Below are 15,246 nucleotides of genomic sequence, written 5' to 3'. Positions count from 1 at the left end.
ACAGCACCACTATAACAGATGACTGTTATAAGGATCAGTGATAGCCTTACAGTTATGACAGTGAGTTTTTAGAAAGCTTATCCTGAGTCCCTCAATTTCTTTCCATTCACCACCAGAACTCTAGTCCAAGTTAGCATCATCATTGGTCTGCCTGCTTCTGCTTTCACCCTCCTACTTTCCCTCTCTCTCACAGTGGTTTTTTGTATATTTTTCCATAAAGAAAATTATGAAGAAGCACTTCCAAAATGACAGAGTAAGGACCTCCAAAAATCTGCTTGTCCATAAAAGCAGTGAGAACACTAGCAAAACTTTTCAAAATCAGCTTTCTCAGAATTCTGGAAATTAACCAATGACTTGCAGCAGTCCAAGAAGTGTTTCTTCAAAAGAAACAGCTGATGCATAACACAGGGAGATCAACTCGATGCTTGGTGATGACCTAGAGTGGTGAAATAGGGAGGAGAGGAGGGAGGCTCAAGAAGGAGGGGATATGGGGATATATGTGTAAATACAGCTGATTTGCTTTGTTGTACAGCAGAAACTGCACATCACTGTAATACAATTATACTCCAATAAAGATCTGGCGGAAAAAAAAAGGAAAAACGAAACAGCTGAATCTCAAAGAACAACAAGTTTGTGGGGTTTTATCCTACACTATTTTTATCTCCTTCTCTCAGCTCTGTGGTAGATGTGAAAACCAAGCCGCCTCTCAAGCAAAATACTTGTGAAAACCAGAAGCTTAGGAGCCAATGGTGGGGGTAATAATGGTTTGGAGCTTTCCAAAGCACTGTATCCCCAGAAAATCACCACTATCTGACTTGTCTGGCAGCTTCTTAAGAAATCTCCAGTCATAGGACTTTATTTGACCTTACTTAGAGATGGCTCAGTGCAAACAGCCTTCCCCTCAGGGAGTGTGCCAAACAAAATCAATGGCAATTGCTTAACATCACAGATGCCTGAAGCAGCAATACAAGTTGGGTAAACAAGAGGCTAAAGAAAAAACTTAAAAAGAAAAACCTGGAGAATCAGATGTTCAGAGAAGGCTTTGAAAAACTCCAAAATATTCTTAGGAATCTATGAATGTGCACAGCTCTGTGCATGCCCAAGAAGGACCTGAAAATGTCTTAATCTCTCACCTCTGGTTGAACTTGAGGTTTTTACACAAGCAGGAAGTGAAGGCTAAGACAGAGGTGCAAGTTGCCAGAATATTGAAAGTATGCCCCAACACAGAGAACTCTTCAACAAAGGCTGGGAGAATTATTGATTCAGCATTTAAGGAGTCTCTGTCCAATCAATAGCTCACCACCAAGCTAACCAAGCAGAAACTTCAGTGGCTACACATGACAAAGAGCATAGTCTTAAAAAATTAGTCCAGGAAAGTCACTAATTCACAAAAGGCAAGAACAGCAACAATAAACCCAGGGCAGGGGTGACAAGGAATCTGATTTTTTTCAAAGTTGCTACAATATATTACTTAAAATGTCCACTTTTCAACAAAAAATTAACAGATACACAAAGAAACAGTATGGCCCATACACTGCAAAAAAAAAAAAAAAAGCAGGCAACAGAATCTGTCCCTGAGGAAACCCAGATGTTGGACCTAGAAGACAAAGACTTTAAGTCAGCCATTATAAAAATGCTCAATGTACTAAAGAAAACCATGTCTAAGGAATTAAAGAGAAAAAAAAAGAATTAAAGGAAAGCCTGAGCACAATGTCTCACTAGAGAATATCAATAAAGAGGTAGAAATTGTTTGTTTTAAAAGACAATGGCATAAAGCAATAATTATAAAACCATGCTGAAGGGCTTATAATATATAAAGATGTAATGTGTATGACAATAATAGCACAAAGGAAGGAGAACGGAATGAAGCTATATCACAGCAAAGTTTTGTATACTTTTGAAACAATATAAATTCAAACTATACTGTTTTAAATAAAAATGTTAATTATAATGACTAGGGCAACCACTGATAAAATAACTAAAAATATATACAGTTAAAAAAAACAAACAAGGGAATGTAAATGGTACACTAGAAAGTATTTAACATAAAAAAAGGAAGTAATGCAGGAAGAGAAGAACAGAAAAAGACATACAGAAAACAAATATGAAAGACACATAGAAAAAGTCATATAGAAAATGTGTAACAAAAAGGCAGGTGTAAATCCTACCTTATCAGCAGTTCCATTAAATATAAATAGATTAGACACTACAATCAAAGGAGAGGGACTGGCAGAATAGGTTTTTGTTTTTGTTTTTGTTTTAAACAAAACCATGATGTAACTATATGCTGTCTACAAAACACTAACTTTAGTTTCAAAAACACAAAAAGGTTGAAAGGAAAAGTATGGAACAAAGATATACCACGCAAGCAGTAACCAAAACAGAAATACTGTGGCTATATTAACATCAGACAAAATAGATTTTAAGGCAAAAATTGTTACTACAAACAAAGGATATTTTGTAGTATCAAACAACAGAGCCCCCAAAATACATGAAGCAAAACTGGTAGAACTGAGGACTTCCCTGGTAGTGCAGTACTTAAGAATTTGCCTGCCAATGCCAGGGACACAGGTTCAAGCTCTGGTCCAGGAAGATCCCACATGCCGTGGAGCAACTAAGCCCGTGTGCCACAACTACTGAGCCTGCTGTCTCACAACTACTGAAGCCCGCATGCCTAGAGCCCAAGCTCTGCAACAAGAGAAGCCACCACAATGAGAAGCCCATACACTGCAACAAAGAGTAGCCCCTGCTCACCACAACTAGAGAAAGCCCACTTGCAGCAACAAAGACCCAATGCATCCAAAAACAATTTTAAAAATTAAAAAAAAAAAAAACTGGTAGACTTGAAGGGAGAAATAGACATTTCAACAATAATAGTTAGGGACTTCAATACATATTCCAGTTCCAATAATGAATAGGACCATCATCCATCATATTAACAAGAAAATAGAAGACTTGACCAACACTATAAACTAACCAGACCTACTGGACACAAACACCCCCACTCAACACAGCAGAATACATATTTTTCTTAAATGCAGATGGAACATTCTTGAGAAAAGATGATATGTTAAGCCATAAAGCAAGCCTCAATAAATTTAAAATGATTGATATAACACAAAGTATGTTCTCCAACCACAATGGGATGAAACTTGAAATAAATAACAGAAGAAATTTTGGAAAGTCACAAATATGTAGAAATTAAACATACTCATAACCTTTAACTAGACTGACCATAAATTAAATACTTTATCCATCTAGTTAAAATCTTCCGATCACATCCCATCATTCTTTGAATAAAACACTACAGCCCTACAATGACTTAAAAGGCCAAGGCCCTACAAGACCTGGCTCCTGGCCACCTCAGCAACTTCATCTCCTACCATCTCCTCTTCACTCATTTACTGTGCTCCACTGACCTTCGTGCTATTTTCTTCAACCAGCCAAGTTCAAATCAGCTGTTTACTCTGCCTAGAATGCACTTTGCCCAGATCTTCATATTTAGTTCTTTCAGGTCTCATCTGAATGTCATCTCCTTCCATAAACTCTCCCATAATTCTGTCATTCTCTTTTCTCAGTACTCTTTCCCTTAAGTCTGTTTTAAATTGTCTTCTGAGCACTTGTCACTTTCAAACATTTTTATATGTATTTTTTACTTTATTTTCTGCTTCTCCCCATTAGAATGTTCTTTGTAATAGCCATGTTCTTGGCTGAATTACTGAGGTTTAGAACAGTGCACAGCACATAGAAATGCTCAATAAATAATTTTATTTCTTGCTAAAGAAATGAATTGAAATTATAAAAGGCACATATGCCCCAAAAGTGTATAATGAATGCATACTATTATCTATAAAAATGCAGCTAAAAACATTTTTTGGTGCATTTCTGTTATTAATCTCTAAGGCATTTAAAACACTTCATTTTACTTGTAATGACAAGTAAAAGGCAAATAAATTGCAATCCCAGACCCTGGTTTATACCACAGGAAACTAAAATTGAAAAGTCTGCTCAACATAATATGGACATATCAGTGTTAAAACTTGAAAGAGAATTCTGACCTCTAAAGATTCCTTAATTAATGAACTCCTTTGTCCAGGGGAGTAGTATAGTATACTGATTAAGAAAAAATTCTTTAGAATCAGACAGACCTGGGTTAAAGTCTAACTTCTGGTTACGAGCTGGATGTCCTGGACAAGTCATTTAACCTCTCATTGAGTATAAACATTTGCTTTTGCAAAGTTGGTATAATAATGTGTACTTCATAAGCTTATTTTGAATATAAAATTGATATCACAAATGAAAGGATTTCAGACAACCCTTTGGTAAGTAAGCATTCAATAAGAGCTACTATATGTTGTTACTATAATTAAGGTAAACCAAAAGGAAACATGAGGCCACGATATTTTTTAACATTTTTTTATTACTTATAACTCTGTCAGGTATAATACCTGGCAAGTAAGCTATAATACTCTGTCATCAAGTATTATACCTGATGATAGCATTCTGTCATCAGGTATAATCAATGAATGAGAATATGAGAAGGGAGAGGAGGTATTTATGCTATGCTTTAAAATTAATCGGAAATTCCCACTGTGAAACTTTTCCTTATATAGTGTTATACCACACGAAAACTATCATTCCTTTGGGTTTTCCTTCCCACAGTACCCTTGAAGAATATAACTATTTCTGTAACTCATAAGTCACACTACAGTGATAGTAACTACTTCACAACTAGCTTGTCTGAAAAGATGTGATTCCAGAAAATTCCAAAACAGAAAGATAAAGGGTAAGAAATCAAACGAAAGCAAATACAACTAAAGAGGGATGTGATATTTTAGGAATGAAGGTATATAAATATGTACCATACTGTACATATGACCTGACAAAGAATACGAAGGTAAATTATAAGGATGGGCGCAGATTCTTCCCCTTCTGTATATGACCTCTTACTATGGCTCTGGGCTTGGCCATGTGACTTGCTTTGGCCAATAGGAAAATAGCAAAATACAAAGTGCTTGTGTGCTGGTGCTTTCACTTTTTTGGGGTTTTTGGAATCCTACAACTGTCATGTGAAGAAGTTCATGAAGATCTGCTGGGTGATAAAAGATACATGGCCCAGTTGCTGCTGTCCCCCTAGCCAAATGTGAGTGAGACTGTCTTAGATGATCTACCCACCAAACCCCTAGTTGGCCTTGAACACATGAACAAGCCCAGTGGAAATTAGCTGGGTTGGCCCAGACAAGAAGAGCCATCCAGCTGACTTACAGAATCCCAAGCTAAATAAACAAAATATAGCACACATATGAAAAAGCAACAGGATCTGGTAAGTTATTCAAAAGAGAACATATGTCCTATATATACAGTGAAAAATAATTCTTCCTCTTCCCTCTGTAACACATACATTTTAATGGAACATTTCATCTATGTGGCATCACACTTTTTAAAAAATGATCATCAGAAACTGGGAGGATTCAGAAGATTACTGAGATTATTATAAGGAGAAGAAAAATGCTCAAAACAGAACTGGGTAGTTTGACTAAAAACTATATGTGTACAAATACAGAACAAGTACATCACGGTGAAGATGCTCATCACTGTCATCATTTACAGCCATCAGGTATTAAATAACCCGTATATGAAAGACTGTGTGCTAAATGCTTAACATTATCTTATTTAATCCTCACTACAACCCTTCAAAGTTTGTGATGTTAACCCAGTTTACAATGGGAAAACTGAGGCTTATCAAGGTAAAGCAACATATAAGGAGAAAAAACCCAGGTCTAACCAAAGAACCAGCAGCCTTTGCTTCACATGTTATAATATAGATGAATTTCAGTTACCACAGTTAAATAAAATCAGTTCCCTAATAATGCAGTTCAGATGTCAGTTACCATGGTATATTCACTGTGAGTAAATGCATAAGGTACAAACACCACTGTTAGCCCTTTAGTACACAATTGTTATGTAATAAAAAGACAGGCATCATGATTAGTGACAAATATCATTTGTTTCAAAGCCTGTCAGTGATTGGTCACTGCACACCCGTTATTCAGCTCATACACGAACAGCAAAGAGGTAGTTGTGTTGCCTTCTTATCTCCCAGTGATAAACCCATGTAGATATTTTATAAAATGAATTTTTGAAAGAGAGAACTGCCCAACAAAGATAAGTATAGCAAAAAAATAAAAAGTGACAACACTGAAGGTAAAATTCAAATCAAATATAAGGGGAGATATAGGAGAAATAGCTGACTGTGGGAATGTTGACACACCCACCGTTCAAGGGACTCAGTTAGAAGAACTTAGTGACAATAAACTTAAGGACATACATGAAGAAAGTAGTTCTGACAAAAAGGCTGAAAATGTTCCAGAGAAAGTGATGCTGGTAAAATTATTGCAATTATAGGAATTCTCAGAGATATCTGACAAAACTGAAAGCACAAAGATTAAAACATTAGAAGCTGATCCAAATTAGAAAGGAATATAACAGTTTGCCAAGGCATATTGTCACTGGCATTTGCTCATCCTGTACTGTAAATTACATGATTAGAAGGCAGTAAACACTGTTCAAATAACTCTGGATAAGTTTTTTATAGAAAAATAAAAAATATAGTTTTAATATTTCCCACTCCTCATATATTTATAATCTACAATAAGAGAGTCTTTAATATTTTGACAAAAACTTGTAAAGGTCACAGAACAATCAAAATTGCTGCAATGATCATACTCAAGATTTTTCAGCTTGCACAATCGTTTCTATGGTACTATGCTACCATGCAAAGCAAGGAGCACCTGTATAATGCTATTTCCATTATACCATGCTATCTCACTAAACGTACAAATGGTTTTAATGTGGGAGATTTGAAAGAAACGTTAGATTCCTCCCAGAACTGATTAAAAAGTAGACTAAAACTATTGAGGTCTTCAGCTAATGATAAAAAAGAACTTCTTAAAAAAATAAAATAAAATATAAAAAATATTTTTAAGAAGGAAAAGAAAAACTTCTCAACATCAAGGTGATAAGTTTATGGTCTGTGACATCTGCATCCTAAGAAGTCTTCAAGAAAAAAAGCAAAATTATGTCTCCTAATTTTTTCATTGATTTAAACATTGATTTTTTTTTTAAAGTGTGCAGCAATGTTAGGGCTATAAAATAAGTAAACAACAAACTTTCAAGTGATTTTCAAGCTAGTTTAAGACTCAAGATACACGCAAGTGACATGTACAACAATACAATGTTACACATTATAAATAATCAATTAAGTGAAGTTAGCAATACACAATTAATGATAGATTCACAGAATTTCAATGTACCTTCCAGGAAAAAGTAAGAGTTGACAGCCATAAAAGAATAAAATAATGCCATTTGCAGCAACATGGCTGGACCTAGAGATTACCATGTTAAGTGAAGTAAGTCTGAGAAAGACATATATCATAATGATATCACTTATATGTGGAATCTAAAAAAATGATACAAATGAACTTATTTACACAAGAGAAACAGACTCACAGACATAGAAAAACATGGTTCCCAAAGGAGATAGTGGGGTGGGGGGATGGGGGGGAGGGGGATCTATGGGATAAATTAGGAGTTTGGGATTAACATATACACACTACTATATAAAAAAAGGTAAATAACAAGGATTTACTGTATAGCACAGGGAACTATACTCAGTATCTTGTAGTAACCTATAATGGAAAAGAATCTGAAAAATAATATACAAATATATATATACATATGTGTCTGTATATATATAGCTGAATCACTTTTCTGTACACTTGAAACTAACACAACGTTGTAAATTAACTATACTCGAATTTTTTTAAAAAGTAAGAGTTGACCTGGACCTATCCTATGTAGCCCAATAACAGTGGGAACAGGGAAGAAAACTCCAAGCACAGAGCTTGGCATAAATAAGAAGTAAGAAGAAAGGGGCTTCCCTGGCGGTCCAGTGGTTAAGAATACACCTGCCAGTGCAGGGGACATGGGTTCGAGCCCTGGGCCAGGAAGATTCCATATGCCGTGGAGCAACTAAGCCCATGTGCCACAACTACTGTGCCTATGCTCTAGCGCCCACAAGCCACAACTACTGAGCCCATGTGCTGCAACTACTGAAGTCCACGCACCTAGAGCCCGTGCTCCACAAGAGTAGCCCCCGCTTGCCACAACTAGAGAAAGCCTGCACACAGCAACAAAGACCCAATACAGCCAAAAATAAAATAAATTTATTAAAAAAAAAAAAAGTAAGAAGAAAAGGGAAACGACTGGACTAACAAGAGCAGGTTTGTCAGCAGAGTAGCAAGAAATAAATGGGGAAATGTGATCATTTGTGCAGAGTCTTGAATAACAGGACAATTGGCAATATGGAATACAGAAAGTTTTTGATGAGAAAACTTATCATAAAAGGTTATCACAACAAAATAAGAATGAAACTATATGAACCTGGACTATAATACTGACTATGGAAATAAACTGTATAAGATATAAATGAAATATATTTAAGAAAAAATGCAGAAGGGTTATTGACCAATTCAATAGAAAGAATGAAAAAGGAAAAAGAGATAAATAACCTAAATGTATGAGACCCAGTACCTAAGAACAATGACCCCAATGAGAGAATTCAAAATATCGAGAAAGCCACCTTGTCCAAAGAAGCAAGATGAGTTTGTTGGGGGGATCTACTGCCCATGAGAAATCTTAGATCACAGAAAAGATGTCATTTCTGCTTCCAGTAATGACTGAGCATGATCCTAGTGGACCCACTCCCACATAGAAGGCAACTATAAAATCTAGACATAATACAAAAAGAAGCTACCTGAAAGCACTGGAGAGTAATGAGAAGCAGGCAGATTCTGGAGGAAGAAAGCTGTGAACAGTTTCCATTTTCAGGGTGCAGAGATGAGGTGCTAAATGCAAGTCAGCAAGGCAACAGGAGTGCTGCCTTTCTAGCCTGTGGAATCAGAATACTAAAGCACAGGAAATCATAGTCTTTGGCCAAGGAGGAAGGGGATCCCAGAAAGAAAGGAATCGGAAAAGGGATACACAAATTGTCTTCCACCATCTCTGGGTAACCCTTGAGTTAACACATATGAAACAAATTCAAAGCAGTTCAACTAAAGATAAAATATCTGTACTGAATCTGGAGCTTCAACTCAAGAAATAAAGTACGCAGTTCTATTCTACCCAAGATAATTACTGGCCAAACAATATCAACAACCACTGAAAACAATGGAAAACTTTCTCAAGAAAAAAAGTCAATTCAAAAAGTATTCAAATAAACCAATAAAGAGCAGGAAAAGAGTAACAAAGGAACAAAAACAGAGAAGACAAAGAAATAAAATGGTAGAGGTAAAATCAACAGCATTGATAATCATGTTAAATGTTAATGGACAAAGATCCAATTAAGAGACAGAGGCTGCCAAAACTGATTTAAAAAGCAAGACACAATTATATGCTGTCCAAAAGAGATGAATTTTAAATGTAAAGGCCCAGAGAGGTTGAAAATGTATGGATAGAAAAAGATACATAATGCAAAGAATAAGCAGAAAACAGCTAGAGTGGCTATATTAATATCAGCCGAAACAGATTTCAGGCCAAAATTTAGTACCAGAGATAAAGAGGAACCCTGCATAATGATAATAGGATCAATTCATCGAGAAGACATAATAATAATAAAAGTGTATGTGTTAATAATAGAGCTTCAAAAAACATGAAGCAAAAGTTGACAATATTAAAGGGGAAAATCGCCAATTCCAAAATCTTAATTGGAGATTTTAACTTCTTTATTCCAGCAATTGATGGAATAACTAGACAAAAATAAGTCAGCAAAGACAAAGAAGACATGAACAACACTATCAACCATTTTGACCAAGTTGATAACCGTAGAACTATACCTCACAACTGCAAAACACCCATTCTTTTCAATTGCTCATAGTTGGTTCACCAAGATAAATCATATGCTGGCCATGAAACAAGCCTCAGTAAATTGAAAGCAGTAATATCATACCAAGTATATTCTTTAACCACAGTGGAACTAGGTTAGATATCAATAATAACTTAAAAAAAAAACCCAAATATTAGGAAATTAAGTAACAAACTTTATTAAATAACTCATGGATCAAAGAAGTAATCATAAGAAAAATTAGAAAATATTCTTAACTGAATGATAATGAAAACATAACATGTCAAAATTTGTGGAATACAGCAAAAGCAGTGATTGGAGACAACATTTTAGCTTTACATGATTATATTTTAAAAGAAGAAAGATTTAAAATCAATGACCTAACCTCCCATCTTAGGAAATGAGAAGGAGAGCAAACTAAATGTAAAATAATTAGAAAGAAGAAAATAATAACAGAAATTGATTAAAGAGAAAATGTACAATACTGAAAATCAATAAACCTAATAACTGATTGTCTAGAAATAAAATTGATAAACATCTAGGCAGACTAATGTGACAAAAGAGAGAAGATACAAATTAACAATAGCAAGAATGAAAGAAAGGACATCATTATAGATCCTACAGAAATGAAAAGGATAATAAAGGAATGTTATTAACAACTTCATGCCAGTAAATCTGCAACCTATATTAAATGTAAAAATTAATTGAAAGAAACAAAATACCAAAACTAATCTAAGAATTAGAAAACTTGAATGGCCTCATACCAATCAAAGAAACTGAATTTATAATTAAAATCTTTCCAAAAAGAAAAGTTCAAGTAAAGATAACTTGACTGGTCAATTCTACCAAATACTTAAGGACAAAACAATGTCAATTCTACATAAATTTTTTTCAGAAAACACAAAAAGAGGGAACACTTCACAACTCATTGCATGAGGCTGGTATCACTCTGACACCAAAACCAGCAAAGACATTATGAGAAAAGAAAACATAGACCACTATCCCTCATAAACATAGATGCAAAAATTCTTAACAAAATTATAGCAAATTAAATTTGAAAATATATAGAAATGATAATACATAATGGCTAAGTGGTATTTATCCATGAATGCAAGGCTGAATTTTTTGTTTTTGAATTTAATTTACCATATTAACACACTAAATGAGGAAAAAATATTATAATTTCAATAGATGAAGAAAAAAATTTAACAAAATTCAACACTCAATTATAATAGGAATTGAAGGGAATATCCTCCACCTGATTAAGGGCATCATCATCAATAATAAAAAGCTCACTAATTTGGCACTAAGATCAGGAATGAGTAAAGGAAGTTTGCTCTCACCATTTCTATTCATAATTGTACTGGATATCCTAACCAGTACAATGCAGCAAGAAAAAGAAATAAAAGGCATATGCAAAAATAAAAAAAAATAAAAAAAAGGAAGACATGATCATGTACAGAAAAAAATCCTAAGGGATCTGTAAAAAGTCCTGCTAGAACTTAAAAGAAAATTCAACAGGGTCACATAACACAAAGTACAAAAATAAATTTTTTTTCTACAGACTTGCAATTAAAAATTAGAAAATGAAAATTTTTAAACTCATTTATAACAGCATCAAAAAACAAAAGACTGGGACGTCCCTGGTGGCACAGTGGATAAGAATCCACCTGCCAATGCAGGGGACATGGGTTCGATTCATGGTCCAGGACGATCCCACATGCCATGGAGCAACTAAGCCCGTGTGCCACAACTACTGAGCCCACATGCTACAACTACTGAAGCCCACTCGCCTAGAGCCCGTGCTCTGCAACAAGAAAAGCCACCACACTGGGAAGCCTGCACACCACAACAAAGAGTAGCCTCCGCTCGCCAAAACTAGAGAAAGCCCATGCACAGCAATGAAGACTCAATGCAGCCACAAAAAAAAAAAAAAAAAAAAAAAAACCAAAACAAAAAAACCAAAAAACCATAATACTTAGGAATACATTTAATAAAAGATGAGAACACTGATGCTACAAAAAGTTGCAAAGGGAAATACAAGAAAAACTAAATACATGGAGAGATACACCATATTCATGGTCTAGAATGTTAAGATACCAATTCTCTCCAAATTATTCTAAAAATTCAATGCAGTCTCCTAGCAGATTTTTTGAAGAAATTGATAAGTTGATTCTACACTTATATAAAAATGCAAAGACAGAGAATAGCAAAAACAACCTAGAAAAAGAAGAATAAAGTTAGAAAACTCACAGTATCGATGCTGAAACATAATAAAACTACAGTAATCAAAACAGTATGGTTTTGATAAAGACAGATAATAAATCAATGGAACAAAATATAGAGTCCAGTAAATACCCCCATACTTTTATGGTCAAAGAGTTTGTGACAAAGGTGCCAAAGATAATTCAATGAGGAAAGGATAGTCTTTTCAACAAATGTTGCTGGAACATAGTTATCTATACGGAAAATAAATAAACCTTGACCCTTACTTCACACAATACCCCAAAATTTACTCAAAATGAATCACAGACTTAAAGGCAAAACTATAAAAATTCTAGAAGATAAAAAAAACTTTAAAACTTTGAGTATGAAATATTTCTTAAACAGGACACAGAAAGAATGAACATATACAGGTAACAACTAAGAGGCAGTTGGAGATAAGGTATCATAACGGGCTCTCATAGTGCTCTTGTTCATACTTCTTTTGCAACCCATATAACATCAAAATCATTCTTTCATTTTGACTAAATGTGAATAAAAAACTCTCCATCCAACTCCTGGAGCCCTTGGATCTTGACATAAAAACTTAACTTTTACAGAGAAAGAGAGAAATTGGAAGGTATGTTTTCCCACATCAAACTAGACAACAATGACATTTCAGAGAAAGATTTCAGAAAGAATCATAATGAAAAAGTCAGAAAAGTCAAAACCAAAAGGAAATGATGAAAATTTACCAGGTATATCTTTATGACAAGAGAGCATAAGTGAACTTTCTTTTATATGATGAGTATATTCCTAGAAAAGTAAGTATAAAAGCAAGCTTTTATAAAATGAAACTTTTTATTCAGTAGTAATTTCTTTATAAATTAATTTTATTATGAATCATATTATACAGAAAGACCCTTTCATGATTTCAATAACAAACCCTAATTTATAGTTTATATAATTCTAAATATTCCTAAGTTAGGTTATTTAAAGCCAAATATAGAGTTTAAATCTTAATGCAAATTGTAAACATACAATAAATTTACTTATCATAAGGGAAAAAAAATCAGGGACTAAAACTTGAGAGAAAATACCCATAAAGTTGATTTTTCATCTATAATCATACAAGTGCACCTTTTCAGCCATTTTCTGTGTAAAAATCACAAGAGGTTGACAAGAGAAAGTGGAAATGACATAGAAAAAAGAAAAAAAGTTTATAGCTATTCACAAATATAATAAGGACACAAGATAAGTGGACCCCAATAAGGAAGCAGTGTAGATACTTGATCCAAAATGTAACCTCTCTATATTTATCAGTCTCATTAAATCAATCACAGGCAGAAAGGAAGGAAGGAAGGAAGGAAGGAAGGGAGGGAGGGAGGGAGGGAGGGAGGGAGGGAGGGAGGGAGGGAGGGAGGGAGGGAGGAAGGAAGGAAGGAAGGAAGGAAGGAAGGAAGGAAGGAAGGAAGGAAGGAAGGAGAAGACACAGGCCAAGGCTTGCCAGAATAACTTACTAATTGGAACATTTAATAAAAATGCATAAGCATAGCTATTACACACCAAACACTAAGTATGTACAAGTAACAAATTACCTCTAACTCTTAAATAACCTTACAAGATGGGTATTATCCCATTTATCTTAACCCCAGAGAGGTTAAGAGATTTATCCAAAGCCATATCATCATCAATAGAAGAGAACGAATTTGAGCCTAGGTCTGTCCTTTGAAAACAGCAATTTAACTCCCAAATGGTGTCATACAACAATTTTTTAAAACAGATTGTGTCTCGTTTACAATGATTATAGTTATAAAAGAAATTCTTTAGGGAATTACAGGATACTAAACAATTCATAAAGTAGCAGCAATACTAGAAATTCCACTGAATGAGGCCAAAAATACCTACCAGAATTAAAGTAGAAAGCAATATGACTACAACATATTATTAATAAGACAGTTAAGAATCTTTCTTAAATTTCTAGGAAATTTCCATTAACCTTTGTTAACCCAACAGAAAGCCAAGAATAGGATGAAATAGCTTCGTAGTTCAATAAAAAAAATCTCAAACACTTCAGTCACATCTTAAGAAATCATTTCCAAAATAAACTATGGGTTAGGAGGTAAATAGGCACAATGAAAATAAAGCATACATGAAACAAAGATAACAACTCAAGCCTTAAACTATTCAGGGGAATATAGATAATTACAATGATTTATTAGAGGAAAAAAAAGTCTCTCTGATTAAATACCATTCTGAAAACAAGCAGTCATTGACAGGGAATAAAATTATTTTAAATTGAAGGAAAGAAACATGATCATAATACTCCATCTAAAACATCTATGCAAAAACGAGATGTCCAAAACCTATATAGATAACTAGAATGCATCCTATCAAGAAACTGAGTGAAAAAAAAATTTATATCTCAAATATACAGGAAAAGAATTAAACTTAGACATGGAAAGCATACTTCCAAAGCATAAAAAAAGGAAGCCATTCACTAGCATACCAACTCAATGAAGCCATTCCACATCTTGCTGAAGTACAGACTATTAAAATATAATAACTGCACTCAGTCAATAAAGTGTTACATTAAAATAAAAAATCAGCACAAAAGATTCTGTGAAAGTAAATGAAATTTCTACCTTTGGCCATTTGGGATTGAGAAGTCGAGCTTTGATTGCATCATCCAGTGCCTTGTCATACTGCTGGATTTTCATATAGGCTGCAGATCTATTGCTGTATAAGATGCAGTTCTGAGGGTCAACAGCCAGAGCTTCATTGTACAGAACAATAGCTGTGTGGAAATCTCCATCATGACAGGCCTGATTACTCTGACGAACTTTCTCAACAAATTCAGCTTTGCTCAGCACTGGTCCATCAGGACTTCTCCGGCCAACAGTCTTAGCACCAAAGAGAGGAATCTACAAACAAAGAAACTTTGTGAAACCAAGTTCAGATAATCCAGAGAGGTTCCTTGCCTGAATTTCAAGAGAACATGGACATTCTTCAAAGTCTGCTTTGTATTATAGTTAACTTTTGTGCCCTAAAAGACAACAGACTTTCCAAGAAGCAGCCAACATAGTATCTTAAATACATATCTATCAATATACATGTATGTGTGTTCAAATATATATAGTTAT

The 15,246-nt window shown here is 34.4% G+C and overlaps 1 protein-coding gene across 7 annotated transcripts in view; it reads right to left on the bottom strand.

Moving 5' to 3' along the window:
- TTC28 (tetratricopeptide repeat domain 28) overlaps positions 1 to 15,246 on the bottom strand; it is a 586,106-nt gene that overhangs the window by 541,353 nt on the left and 29,507 nt on the right. For 6 of the 7 annotated variants that reach the window (XR_009055063.1, XR_009055064.1, XR_009055062.1 and 3 more), the window contains exon 2: positions 14,749 to 15,027. The exons of the other annotated variant lie outside the window; for it this stretch is intronic. Coding sequence is in view for 2 of the 6 variants with exons in the window: in XM_057745050.1 (XP_057601033.1) it covers positions 14,749 to 15,027 (279 nt within the window). In the remaining 4 variants the exon portion in view is untranslated. The remainder of the gene's footprint in view (positions 1 to 14,748; positions 15,028 to 15,246) is intronic. 7 annotated transcript variants of the gene reach the window in all.

Source organism: Hippopotamus amphibius, chromosome 8 (genome assembly GCF_030028045.1).
Source record: "Hippopotamus amphibius kiboko isolate mHipAmp2 chromosome 8, mHipAmp2.hap2, whole genome shotgun sequence".
Classification (NCBI taxonomy): domain Eukaryota; kingdom Metazoa; phylum Chordata; class Mammalia; order Artiodactyla; family Hippopotamidae; genus Hippopotamus; species Hippopotamus amphibius.
Note: the sequence above shows the minus strand (reverse complement) of the source record. Positions and strands in the feature narration are given on the sequence as shown.